This window comes from Leucopleurus acutus, assembly GCF_964270905.1.
Source record: "Leucopleurus acutus genome assembly, chromosome: X".
Lineage (NCBI taxonomy): Eukaryota > Metazoa > Chordata > Mammalia > Artiodactyla > Delphinidae > Leucopleurus > Leucopleurus acutus.
The window spans coordinates 86,968,923-86,984,058 of NC_139148.1; the positions used below are offsets into that span (position 1 = coordinate 86,968,923).

The window sequence follows — 15,136 nt, forward strand, 5'->3', positions numbered from 1 at the left end:
CAGAGCTTTTTTTTTTTTTTGCTTTTTAAAATGTAATCCTCCACAAACAATGGTAATTTTATTATAATTTTGACATACAAAAATATATAAATCCAAACACTTAATACATAATACTTTTCACAACTGAATTTGTCTCTGCTTCCCCAACATCAAGGCCCCATGAACAACTCAAGCCAAAGCTAATTTGCTCCAACGGAACACCCCTGCTGCCTGTTGAAACAAGAGGGATTGTCACAGAATGATAGTCACTTATAAACAATACATTTAGGGAAAGCTCTGAAATACAGCCACTCAAGAACCAACCATTGGTGAGCAATTAAAACGATCAGCTCCTGCTTCTTTGCTAGCCAGCATGGTTTCTCTCTCTTCTTCCCCAAGACTGATTTAGAGAATGATATCCTTCAGACGCTTCACGCCAGGAGACTCTTTGTCTCGACCTTCCTTCAGAATAGGGCTGACCTCATGCACGACTTTCTCGCCATCAGCTCCACGGGGTTCAGCTTCAGAGGGACGAGAAGGGCCATTGTTGACATACTGCTCTAGATCGCGGGCCGGGGGCGCCAGGGCAACGGTGTAAGACACAGAAGGCTTAGTAGGCAGAGGGCTCTTGAGGTGCAGAGGGGAGGTGACAGGGCTAATAGCCTCACAGCCATTGCCTGCCTCCCGGATAGCGCCATTGACTTTGGGGCTGCAGATGGTCACATCAACAGTCCTCCTGCCTTTCAGGGTGGGCCTCTCCTCAGCTGGGTGGTCGCTGACATCCTTTCCAAAGGTTGCAAAAGTCCGCTTGGTGGGGCCGCAGTCATCATAAGCTTCAACATCGGCAGCAGTAGCTTCAATGGACAGTGCAATGATGTTCCTCACATGCTCAGGGGACTTGGAGCGGGTGGGCATGGGGTTCCGGGGCATCCAGCACCTGTCAGAGTGGCCAAGAATCCGGCATTCTTCCCTGCAATGAAATCCTTCATTCTGATCTGTTTGGAGAAAATAAAATGTCAATTTCATCAGCTTTTCCCAGGAATCATTGTTAGTCCCCAGTGTTCTGGTTTCTTAGGTACCCACAGGCCCTTTTGGGAAATGATACTTTTAGATAGTCCTTTATTGCCTTTTGGAACAAGTGTGAAGAATTGGATTTTTAAAAAGCTGCAGATCTCCCCCTCAATACTCTCCCCTTCTTTTTTATTTTTATTTTTGTTGCTGTTCCCACTGCTGACAAAACTAAAAACCTAAAGGAAAACACAGTGTGATGAAAAAATATATTTTTAAGAAGTTTATCCTGACTGTAGAGGTGCTGAGAGTCAGCAATTTTATCAACAACTCCTGTTAAAAATCAACTGTGTTTGAAACTGGTTCCAGCAGAAGAGGGAGTGGAGGCAGAGCAGGGAATCCAACAGTCAGTATATCTGAGAAGTCTTGGCCATGTTTTTGAGCAGTAGCACTGTCAACCACATTCCCACCCTACCTGTTAATGATATGCAACGCTTAATTTTAGATTAGTAACATGCTTTCTTTGAAAACCCAATCACGTCACTTCTTTTTGACCACCAGTCCCACCAGCCAATCTCCTCACTAAACCATTTACATAATTTCATTTCCCATCAGAAGGAATATATTGAGATCTCTTCCTTACATGTGACCCAGAAGGTTCAATTGGCCTTATGCACACATCACTCATAGATTGAACATCATTTAATTATACCCAACTAGCCATCCCTCCTTATCTTTCTTATCTGCAGTTTCATTAGGGTCATATTTCTTAAAATAATTCTTTCTTGGATTACCTTAACCCTATCATAGAAGATCTCAGCAAATAGAATTCATAATTATTGGCAAGACATGCTTTGCTCTTTTCATATCGGTTCATTTAGAGTTAAGGTTTTAATTTGGCTCTCAGAAAGGCTTTCTACAGGGGCTTCACTAAAGCATGGACCCAGGGTTAACATCTACCTGTCCACTGGAAAACTATTAATGTCTGGTTTACAGCTCTAGTTTTCCAGATCAATTTATATTTGTTACATTCTTGCATGAGGATGACCTAATGAAGGTTTTCATAACATTGTGCAATGCATCAAAATATTAGCAGCTTAACATTTATAGAAATCTTTGGGGCAGGATCAGAAGAGGTGGGGAGACCACAAGAGATCGCAAGGACAAAAAAGTACATGTTAAAAAAAAGTTATAAATATGCGCTGTGACCGCTTTTTTTTTTTTTGCAGGAAGAGGTCTGCAATTCAGGGTCTTGCCTGATATTAGTCTATATATAACACACTTTCCTTATACAATTGTATTTCTGTGTTTTAGTCTGTTTCTTGATTTTTTTAAAGAGTAAATGACGGAGCAAAGAGGCACTGCTCTGCCTCAATCATCAAAAGTTATTTTGGTAAAGGGGCAATTGGGAGGGGGCTCAAGAAATAATGGTTGAATTGGGTGTATACTTCATCATTTGGAGAAAAAGTGTTAGAAGCAGCTAAACATCAAGGCCTAATCCAGGCTGAGTCTAGATTTCAACACAACTCTGGAAATGGCCTTTAACCTAGTCTAAAGTATGGAAAGGCCAACCAAAGGTAAGATCTCCTTCAATGCACCTGGACACAATTTGCCGACTTATCTTTAAGATGGCCATTTTAAGATGGCCCTTTTAGTACTGAAGAATGAAACTTTCAGAATTTTGCAGAGGTGCAACCAAATAGCAAATGAGCATTATCACCAAGAAGATAAGTGCCTTCCCCATACACAGGACAATGCTTCTGCAATCTCCAGCACAGTTCCATGTCAAGGTTGCCTGGCCACCTCTGCAAAATGAGGGTTTGTCAAAAGCCCTTTCTCTGCCTCTTCCCTGAAAACTCTCAGTGTTGCCATCTGATAACTTATCATTATTCAAAACACATATGTTCTTAGAGAGTGAAGTAAGTCAGAAAGAGAAAAACAAGTATTGCATATTAATGCATATATGTGGAATCTGAAAAAATGGTATAGACAATCTTATTTACAAAGCAGAAATAGAGCCACAGACGTAGAGAATAAATATATGGATACTAAAGGGGAAAGGGGGGGTGGGACAAATTGGGAGATTGGGACTGACATGTAAACATTATTGATACTATGTATAAAATAGATAACCTAATGAGAACCTACTGTGTAGCACAGGGAACTCTACTCAATGCTCTGTGGTGACCTAAATGGGAAGGAAATCCGAAAAAGAAGGGATATATGTATATGTATAGCTGATTCACTTTGCTGTACAGTAGAAACTAACACAACATTGTAAAGCAACTATACTCCAACAAATATTTTTTTAAAAAATACACATATGTTCCTGGGAGGCAGAAAGTATGAAAGTATGGGAAACATGTTGGGATATACTTGGGAAACACTTTGTGTAGACCCAAACATTATGAGTGGAAGAGTCTATAGATGATCCACCCACATTCAATTTCATCCAAATCTAGTGGATGACCCCAGTATCCCTCCAGTAGGACAGAGTTTCACACCTTCAGAGTTTCCCCAAAAGATGCTTCTTCCTCAACATTTCCTCTGAGGCTTATCTCATAACTCTCTAAGTAATAGCTCTAAAAAATTAGTTTGAGTGTTTGTTTGGAGGTGGGGAGTAAGGAGGTGCAAGTGGGGGAACAGTTCAATAACTAACTTCCATTTCTATAACTGAGTGAGCTCCCTGGAAGTCAGAAAAAAAAAGAAAAGAAAAAAATGTCTGGAAGGCTGTGGGATCCCTGTCCTTTTTGTCCACAATTTAGGGCACAGAGGCATAGAGGCCTTAACCTTTGAGCCATGGAACCACAGCCATATGACCAGCTATGAAGAGGAAATCCCAGCTGACCTTCAGACTGATATTACAGGCCACTTGCTCATATGCCCAGAGCAGAACAGTGATGAATGACAATCTAGTAGAATCTTCTCAATAGGCTCAACATAAAGCTCTCTTAAGTTTCTTTTAAGTTTTTAGTTTCAAGTAGCTATCTTAAAATTTGAAGAGGTACTTCTTTTCTCAACACAATTCATTAAGAGAACACCATTCATGTGTCACCCCAAATCCACATACAGTGCTCCTTCCCTATGGTAGGCTGCTTCAAATGAACAACATAAGGAGACCTGGATCCCCAGCATACACAGAGGGCAGAGACCCCAGAGGTAGATACCTCTAAGATCTTATGAATTGACAAAGACCAGAGCAGGGAACTCAATCATCTCAGAAGCTTCTCTGCAAAGACAGTGCTTGCTTTCAGCTTTCAGCTTACCCACTGCCTAAGTGAATAGATCACTCTCTGGGAAGAGAAAAAGGTAAACTCACTCAGCACCCCCAGGAACGCAATCGGTCTAAGCCTACACACCAATCTCACTAAGCCCACCTCAGCCCTTTGGAAGCTAGAATAATATACAATTTTCTTTGGTTAATTATGTGTACATATTAGGTACACTGCTCTTACCCCATGCAAGTGAAGACTTCAATCTGAAAGACTCATTTACTCACAATGTCTCACTCCTGGTTTAGATCTGATCTCTTTATTTCCTTAAACCCTTAACAAGGGCAGTGACTTGCTGCTTATCATTTTAGTATCAAACAACACTCAGTGACATTTGTGTCTATACTATTGAAACAAAATCTAACCTAGCTTTAGTGTTTATAGACATATGAAATATGAAAGAAAATATGGAGAATATAGATGGACAGAAAGAATGTCTTCCCAGCCCAAGGTAACTTACATTCATAAATGCAATGCAGATGAATTACCTTTAAAAATCAAAACTTCAGTTTAGTAAGGAAACTAAGTGTGCTTTAAAAGTGAGAGGGGGGAACTTCAAGAAAGCGGAAGACTAAGACATGGAGATCACCTTCCTCCACACAAATACATCAAAAATATATCTACATGTGGAACAACTCTTACAGAACACCTACTAAATGCTGGCAGAAGACCTCAGACTTCCCAAAATGCAAGAAACTCCCCACGTACCTGGGTAGGGCAAAAGAGAAAAGGAAAAACAGGGCTTCCCTGGTGGCGCAGTGGTTGGGAGTCCGCCTGCCGATGCAGGGTACATAGGTTCGTGCCCCGGTCTGGGAAGATCCCACATGCCGCGGAGCGGCTGGGCCCGTGAGCCATGGCCGCTGAGCCTGTGCGTCCGGAGCCTGTGCTCCGCAACGGGAGAGGCCACAACAGTGAGAGGCCCACGTACTTCAAAAAAGGAAAAAAAAAAAAAAAAAAGGAAAAACAGAGACAATAGAATAGGGATGGGACCTGCACCAGTGGGAGGGAGACAGGGGGGTGGGCAGATTCCCACACAGAGGATCCGTGCCCACCAGCACTCATCAGCCTGAGCAGGTTGTCTGTTCACCCGCTGGGGAAGGTGGGGGCTGCGAGCTGAGGCTCAGGTTTCAGAGGTCAGATCCCAGGGAGACGACCGGGGTTGGCTGTGTGAACACAGCCTGAAGGAGGCTAGAGCACCACAGCTAGCTGGGAGGGAGTCTGGGGAAAAGTCTGGACCTGACTAAGAAGCAAGAGACCATTGTTTCAGGGTGTGCGAGGAGAGGGGATTCAGAGCACCACCTAAATGAGCTCCAGAGGCAGGCGAGAGCCGCAGCTAACAGTGCGGACACCAGAGACGGGCATGAGGTTCTAAGGCTGCTGTTGCAACCACCAAGAAACCTGTGTACAAGCACAGACCACTATCCACACCTCCCTTCCCAGGAGGCTGTGCAGCCTGCCACCGCCAGGGTCCCGTGATACAGGGACAACTTCCTCAGGAGAACACACGGCGCGCCTCAGGCTGATGCAACGTCATGCCGGCCTCTGCCAACACAGGTACGCCCCACATTCCATACCCCTCCCTCCCCCTGGCCTCAGTGAGCCAGAGCCCCCTAATCAGATGCTCCTTTAACCCCGTCCTGTCTGGGCAAAGAACAGACGCCCTCAGGTGACCTACATGCAGAGGTGGGGCCAAATCCAAAGCTGAACCCCAGGAGCTGTGCGAACAAAGAAGAGAAAGGGAAATTTCTCCCAGCAGCCTCAGGAGCAGTGGATTAAATCCCCACAATCAACTTGATGTACCCTGCATCTGTGGAATACCTGAAGAGACAACAAATCATCCCAAAATTGATGTGGTGGACTTTGGGAACAACTGTAAACTAGGGTTTTGCATTCTGCATCTAATTTGTATCTGGTTTTATGTTTATCTTAGTTTAGTATTTAGAGCTTATTATCATTGGTAGATTTGTTTATTGATTTGGTTGCTCTCTTCCTTTTTTTTTTGATATATGTGTGTGTGTGTGTGTGTGTGTGTGTGTGTGTATGTTTTCCTTTTCCTCTTTTTGTGGGTGTTTATGTGTATGCTTCCTGGTGTGAATTTGTCTGTATAGCTTTGCTTTTACCATTTGCCTAGGGTTATTTCTGTCCAGATTTTGTTGGTTGGGTTTGTTTTGTTTTGGATTTTTTTTTTAGTATAGTTTTTAGCACTTGTTATCATGGGTGGAATTGGTTATTGGCTTGGTTGCTCTCTTCTTTCTTTCTTTCTTTTTAAATTACTTTTTAAAAATTTTTAATTTCATTTTTTATTGTAATAACTTTATTGCATTTTCTTTCTTTCCTTCTTTCTCTCTCTCTCTCTCTTTCTTTCTATCTTTCTTTCTTTCTTCCTTTTTCTCCCTTTTCTTCTGAGTCATGTGGCTGACAAGGTCTTGTTGCTCCAGCTGGCTGTCAGGCCTGAGCCTCTAAGATGGAAGAGCCGAGCTCAAGACATTGCTCCACCAGAGACCTCCCAGCCCCATGGAATATCAAATGGCGAAACCTCTCCCAAAGATCTCCATCTCAACTTTATGACCCAGCTCCAATCAACGACCAGCAAGCTACAGTGCTGCACACACTATGCCAAAAAACTAGCAAGACAGGAACACAACCCCACCCATAAGCAAAGAGGCTGCCTAAAATCATAAGGTCACAGACACCCCAAAACGCAACACCAGACATGGTCCTGCCCACCAGAAAGACAAGATCCAGCCTCATCCACCAGAACACAGGCACCAGTTCCCTCTGTCAGGAAGCCTACACAGCCCAATGAACCAAGCTTACCCACTGTGGGCAGACAGCAAAAACAACAGGAACTATGAACCTGAAGCCTGTGAAAAGGAAACCACAAACACAGTAAGTTAAGCAAAAAGAGAAGACAGAGAAATTCACAGCAGATGATGGAGCAAGCTAAAAACCCAACAGACCAAGGAAATGAAGAGGAAACAGGCAGTTTACCTGAAAAAGAATTCAGAGGAATGATAGTACAAATGATTCAAAATCTTGGAAATACAATGGATAAAATACAAGAAACATTTAACAAGGACCTAGAAGAATGAAAGAGCAAGCAAAGAATGATGAACAACAAAATAAATGAAATTTAAAATTCTCTAGAAAGAATCAATAGCAGAATAACTGAGCCAGAAGAACAGATAAGAGACCTGGGAGATAAAATAGTGGAAATAACTACCACAGAGCAGAATAAAGAAAAAAGAATGAAAAGAATTGAGGACAGTTTCAGAGACCTCTGGGACAATATTAAACACACCAACATTTGATACAAAAACAAGACCCGTATATATGCTATCTACAAGAGAACCACTTCAGACCTGGGACACATACAGACTGAAAGTGAGGGGATGGAAAAAGATATTCCATGCAAATGGAAATCAAAAGCAAGCAGGAGTAGCAATTCTCATATCAGAAAAAATAGACTTTAAAATAAAGACTATTACAAGAAACAAAGAAGGACAATACATAATGATCAAGGGATCAATCCAAGAAGAAGATATACGAATTGTAAGTATTTATGCACCCAACAAGGGAGCACATCAATACATAAGGCAAATGCTAACAGCCATAAAATGGGAAATCGACAGTAACACAATCACAGTAGGGGACTATAACACCCCACATTCACCAATGGACAGATCATCCAAAATGAAAATAAAAAACGAAATACAAGCTTTAAATGACACATTAAACAAGATGGACTTTATTGATATTTATAGGACACTCCATTCAAAAACAACAGAATACACTTTATTCTCAAGTGTTAATGGAACACTCTCCAGGATAGTTCATATCTTGGGTCACAAATCAAGCCTTGGTAAATTTAAGAAAATTGAAATTGTATCAAGTGTCTTTTCCGAACACAACGCTATGAGACTAGATATCAATTACAGGAAAAAATCTGTAAAAAATACAAACACATGGAGGCTAAACAATTCACTACTTAATAACCAAGAGATCACTAAAGAAGTCAAAGAGGAAATCATAAAATACGTAGAAATAAATGACAATGAAAACACGACAATCCAAAACTCATGGGATGCAGCAAAAGCAGTTCTAAGAGGGAAGTTTATAACAATACAATCCTACCTCAAGAAACAAGAAACATCACAAATAAACAACCTAACATTACACCTAAAGCAATTAGAGAAGGAAGAACAAAAAAACCCCCAAAGTTATCAGAAGGAAAGAAATCATAAAGATCAGATCAGAAAGAAATGAAAAAGAAATGAAGGAAATGATAGCAAAGTTCAGTAAAGATAAAAGCTGATCCTTTGAGAAGATAAACAAAATTGATAAGCCATTAGCCAGACTCATCAAGAAAAAAAGGGAGAAGACTCAAATCAGTAGAATTAGAAATGAAAAAGAAGTAACAACTAACACTGCAGAAATACAAAGGATCATGAGAGATTACTACAAGCAACTATATGCCAATAAAATGGACAACCTGGAAGAAATGGACACATTCTTAGAAAATCACAAACTTATGAGTCTGAACGAGTAAGAAATAGAAAATATAAACAGAACAATCACAAGCACTAAATTTGAAACTGTGATTAAAAACCTTCCAACAAACAAAAGCCCAGGACCAGATGGCTTCACAGGAAAATTCTACAAAACATTTAGAGAAAACCTAACACCTATCCTTCTCAAACTCCTCCAAAATATAGCAGAGGGAGGAACACTCCAAAACTCATTCTATGAGGCCAACATCACCCTGATACTAAAACCAGAAAAAGATGTCACAAAGAAAGAAAAGTACAGGCCAATATCACGTATGAACATAGAAGCAAAAATCCTCAACAAAATACTAGCAAAGGAAATCCAACAACACATGAAAAGGATCATACACCATGATCAAGTGGGGTATATCCCAGGAATGCAATGATTCTTCAATGTATGAAAATCAATCAATGTGATACACCATATCAACAAATTGAAGGAGAAACCACATGGTCATCTCAAAAATGCACAGAGAGCTTTTGACAAAATTCAACACCCATTTATGATAAAAAAAAAAACCACCAGAAAGTAGGCATAGAGGGAACTTTCTTCAACATAATAAAGGCCATATATGACAAACCCACAGCCAAAATCGTCCTCAATGGTGAAAAACTGAAACCATTGCCACGAAGATCAGAAACAAGACAAGTTTGCCCACTCTTACCACTATTATTCAACACTGTTTTGGAAGTTTTAGCCACAGGAATCAGAGAAGAAAAAGAACGAAAAGGAACCCAAATCAGAAAAGAAGTAAAGCTGTCACTGGTTGCAGATGACATGATACTATACATAGAATCCTAAAGATGCTACCAGAAAACTACTAGAGCTAATCAATGAATTTCATAAAGTAGCAGGATACAAAATTAATGCACAGAAATCTCTTGCATTCCTATACACTAATGTTGAGAACTCTGAAAGTGAAGTTAAGAAAACACTCCTATTTACCACTGCAAGAAAAAGAATAAAATATCTAGGAAAAAACCTACCTAAGGTGACAAAACACCTGTATGCAGAAAATTATGAGACACTGATGAAAGAAATTAAAGATGATACAAATAGATGGAGAGATATACCATGTTATTGGATTGGAAGAATCAACAATGTTAAAATGACTCTACTACCCAAAGACTCTATCTACAGATTCAGAGCAATCCCTATCAAACTACCACTGGCACTTTTCACAGAACTAGGGCAAAAAATCTCACAATTTGTATGGAAACAAAAAAGACCCTGAATATCCAAAGAAATCTTGAGAAAGAAAAACGGAGCTGGAGGTATCAGTCTCCCTGATTTCAGACTATGCTTCAAAGCTACAGTAATCAAGACAGTATGATACTGGCACAGAAACAGAAATATAGATCAATGGAACAGGATAGAAAGCCCAGAGATAAACCCATACACATATGGTCACCTTATCTTTGATAAAGGAGGCAGGAATATACAATGGATAAAAGACAGCCTCTTCAATAAGTGCTTCTGGGAAAACTGGACAGCTAAATGTAAAAGAATGAAATTAGAACACTTCCTAAACAACACACAAAGAGAAACTCAAAATGGATTAAAGACCTGATTTTAAGGCCAGACACTGTCAAACTCTTAGAGGAAAACATAGGCAGAACACTCTATGACATAAATCACAGCAGGATCCTTTTTGATCCACCTCCTAGAGAAATGGAAATAAAAACAAAAATAAACAAATGGGACCTAATGAAACCTAAAAGCTTTTGCACAGCAAAGGAAACCATAAACAAGACCAAAAGACAACCCTCAGAATGGGAGAAAATATTTGCAAATGAAGCAACTGACAAAGGATTAATATCTAAAACTGACAAGCAGCTCATGCAGCTAAATATCAAAAAAACAAAAAACCCAATCCAAACATGGGCAGAAGACCTAAATAGACATTTCTCCAAAGAAGATACACAGATTTCCAACAAACACATGAAACAGTGCTCAACATCATTAATCATTAGAGAAATGCAAATCAAAACTACAATGAGATACCATCTCACAGCACTTAGAATGGCCATCATCAAAAAGTCTACAAACAATAAATGCTGGAAAGGATGTGGAGAAAAGGGAACCCTCTTGCACTGTTGGTAGGAATATAAATTGATATAGCCACTATAGAGAACAGTATGGAGTTTCCTTAAAAAAACTAAAAATAGAACTACCATACGACCCAGCAAACCCACTACTGGACATATACCCTGAGAAAACCATAATTCAAAAAGAGTCATGTACCACAATGTTCATTGCAGCTCTATTTACAATAGCCAGGTCATGGAAGCAACCTAAGTGTCCATCAACAGATGAATGGATAAAGAAGATGGGGCACATATATACAATGGAATATTACTCAGCCATAAAAGGAAACGAAATTGAGTTATTTGTAGTGAGGTGGATGGACCTAGAGTCTGTCATACAGAGTGAAATAAGTCAGAAAGAGAAAAGAAAATATCATATGCTAACACATATATATGGAATCTAAAAAAAAAAAAGAAAAAAAAGGTCAGAAAGAACCTAGGTGCAGGACAGGAGTAAAGATGCAGAGCTACTAGAGAATGGTCTTGAGGATATGGGGAGGGGGAAGGGTAAGCTGGGACAAAGTGAGAGAGTGGCATGGACATATATACACTACCAAACATAAATAGATAGCTAGTGGGAAGCAGCCGCATAGCACAGGGAGATCAGCTTGGTGCTTTGTGACCACCTAGAGAGGTGAGATAGGGAGGGTGGGAGGGAGGGAGACACAAGAGGGAAGAGATATCGGGATATATATATATGTATAACTGATTCACTTTGCTATAAAGCAGAAACTAACACACCATTGTAAAGCAATTATACTCTAATAAAGATGTTAAAAAAAAGACACTGATGAAAGAAATTAAAGATGATGCAAACAGATGGAGAGATATACCATGTTCTTGGATTGGAAGAATCAACACTGTGAAAATGACTATACTACCCAAAGCAATCTACAGATTCAATGCAATTGCTACCGAACTACCAACAGCATTTTTCACAGAAGTAGAACAAAACATTTCACAATTGTATGGAACACAAAAGACCCTGAATAGCCAAAGCAATCTTGAGAATAAAAAACGGAGCTGGAGGAATCAGGCTCCCTGACTTCAGACTATACTGCAAAGCTACAGTAATCAAGGCAGTATGGTACTGGCACAAAAAACAGAAATATTGATCAATGGAATAGGATAGAAAGCCCAGAGGTAAACCCACACACATATGGTCACCTTATTTTTGATAAAGGAGGCAAGAATATACAATGGAGCAAAGACACCCTCTTCAATAAGTGGTGCTGGGAAAACTGGACAGCTACATGTAAAAGAATGAAATTAGAACACTCCCTAACACCATATACAAAAATAAACTCAAAATGGATTAAAGTCCTAAATAAAGGCCAGACACTATAAATCTCTTAGAGGAAAACATAGGCAGAACACTCTATGACATAAATCACAGCAAGATACTTCTTGACCCACCTCCTAGAGAAAGGGAAATAAAAACAAATATAAACAAATGGGACCTAATGAAACTTCAAAGCTTTTGTACAACAAAGGAAACCATAAACAAGACCAAAAGACAACCCTCAGAATGGGAGAAAATATTTGCCAACGAAGCAACTGACAAAGGATTAATTTCCAAAATATACAAGCAGCTCATGCAGCTCAATATCAGAAAAACAAACAACCCAATCCAAAAATGGGCAGAAGACCTAAATCGACATTTCTCCAAAGAAGATAGATTGCCAACAAACACATGAAAGGATGCTCAACATCATTAATCATTAAAGAAATGCAAATCAAAACTACAATGAGGTATCACCTTACACAAGTCAGAATGGCCATCATCAAAAAATGTACAAACAATAAATGCTGGAGACAGTGTGGAGAAAAGGGAACCCTCTTGCACTGTTGGTGGGAATATAAATTGATACAGCCACTATGGAGAACAGTGTGGATGTTCCTTAAAAATCTAAAAATAGAACTAGCATACTATCCAGCAATCCCACGACTGGGCATATACCCTAAGAATACTATAATTCAAAAAGAGTCATGTACCCCAATGTTCAGTGCTGCTCTATTTACAATAACCAGGAGATGGAAACAACCTAAGTGTCCACATCGGATGAATGGATAAAGAAGATGTGGCACATATATACAATGGAATATTACTCAGCCATAAAAAGAACAAAATTGAGTTATTCGTAGTGAGGTGGATGGACCTAGAGTCTGTCATACAGAGTGAAGTAAGTCAGAAAGAGAAAAACAAATACCGTATGCTAACACATATATATGAATCTTAAAACAAAAAATGGTTCTGAAGAACCTAGGGGCAGGACGGGAATAAAGATGCAGATGTAGAGAATGGACTTGAGGATACGGGGAGGGGGAAGGGTAAGCTGGGCCGAAGTGAGAGAGTGGCATCGACATATATACACTACCAAATGTAAAATAGCTAGCTAGTGGGAAGCAGCTGCATAGCACAGGGAGATCAGCTCGGTGCTTTGTGACCACCTAGAGGGGTGGGATAGGGAGGGTGGGAGGGAGGTTCAAGGGGGAGGGTATATGGGGATATATGTGTACATAAAGCTGATTCACTTTGTTATACAGCAGAAACTAACACAACACTGTAAAGCAATTATACTCCAATAAAGATGTTAAAAAAAAAACAAATGTTAGAAAGTCACAACACAAAGTCCCTTAAGAATAGCAATGATGACAAACCAGATGTAAAAAAGTAGAGACGACTTGTGGAATTGCCTAGAACTGTTAGAGATTATGTGCCTGCCATCATGTAGTTCTGTGGCTGGGGATGGAGCTATGCGACTAGACAGGAATCATTTTGTACTGTCACAAATTAACTGTCAAGATTCTGGCTCCAGCTGAAATAGAGGTAAGCTAACAATTCACTAATTCCCGGCTAAGATTCCTCTTATGAGCCTATCTGTGACTCTATACCTTGCTACATCTTTCTCTGAAAGCATTACCCTGAGACTAGGCAAAGCAAAATGTTAAGACTAAAATCCACACAAAGTTGTGGAAATTTAAACACACTAACATGTACAGATGAATAAAAGCAGGTGTCTTTAATTCAAATACACACATGATTACGGGTGAATGATGAATTTGCAAATTGGTTTTCCCTGCTTCTGAACTTGTTCCTAGGATTTGCAAATAAATAAATAAATAAATGAAGAGAGTGCATGAGTTTGGAAGAGGACACAAATCTTGAGGCCATGGAACTCCTTAGTTCAAAACAGATCAGATTATTTTAGACAAAAAAATAAATAAAATATAGAGAAAAAATAAAGCTTCTTCAATCTAGGTAGTAATAAATATATTTTTGGTCACAATCTGTCATTAGGGACTTTTGTAAGAGACTCCCAAAACCTCTGGCCAAAAGAAAAATTAAATAAATCCTAATGCATCAGTCTTATGAGAACATGGGAGGCATAAGAGGCTGCAACGCCTAAGTCATGATGGATAAGGAAGTAATTCAAATAGAAAAAGAACAGAATATGTTACTTTGTGCAGATAATAGCAAAACTTTTTGCAGCAATTACTACCCTCCTCAGGACGTGAAACTGCTGTCTCTTCAGATGTGGGCAAACAATATGTTTCCACACACTAGAAAGAGCCTACCCAAGGTCCCAACCAAAGTAAAAAAAGAAAATGATGAAAACACCATCTCAGGCTTTGCTAAAACTTTCAAAGTCTTGGTATAATAGAAGGGTTGAGAGGCTCTGTTGGGTTTGTATAGATGTTCAGCCACAATGGATGTGTTCAATAATGCTGGCAGTTCTTTACCATGATTCAGAGTTTGGTGTATTAACTCAAAGATCCCAATGATCAGAGACAAAACTCCAACACTAAAATAGTTCAAGGTAAGAATTACAAGAGCAATGTGTTACCTCCTCAGAAGTGATCTGCAATCAATGAGGCAGAAAGGGAAAGTTAAAATGAGTTCCAGTTCCTGAGAGCTCAAGTAGTTAGCTACATCTAAGCAGCAGCAGTAACATAACTTAGATGCAAGTGATGTGTAAATCAGAAAAGCTTCCTGGATTGTGCTCATATATATCCACTTAGCTTACCCTGCGTCATCCCATAAACAAAATAATCTAAGACCAAAGTGGGGCCATTTTTTGTAAGATACAATAGAAGGGATTGTGGCAAAGATTATGAAGAGGTTAAATGCTGTTAAAATTGATCACATGCACCTAATCAATAAAACATAATTGTCGAGAAGTGTCCCCTCTTGACTTAGCTAACTCCTACTCATCTGAAGCAGAAAAAACAAACTGCCTA

The 15,136-nt window shown here is 39.6% G+C and overlaps 1 protein-coding gene across 1 annotated transcript in view; it reads right to left on the reverse strand.

The window, feature by feature from the left end:
- Positions 1-384: 384 nt before the first annotated feature.
- PCDH19 (protocadherin 19) overlaps positions 385-15,136 on the reverse strand; it is a gene marked incomplete at both ends in the record, with an annotated part of 108,066 nt that continues 93,314 nt past the window's right edge. The window contains 1 exon segment of the mRNA XM_082864514.1: positions 385-974. Coding sequence (XP_082720640.1) covers positions 385-974 — 590 coding nt within the window.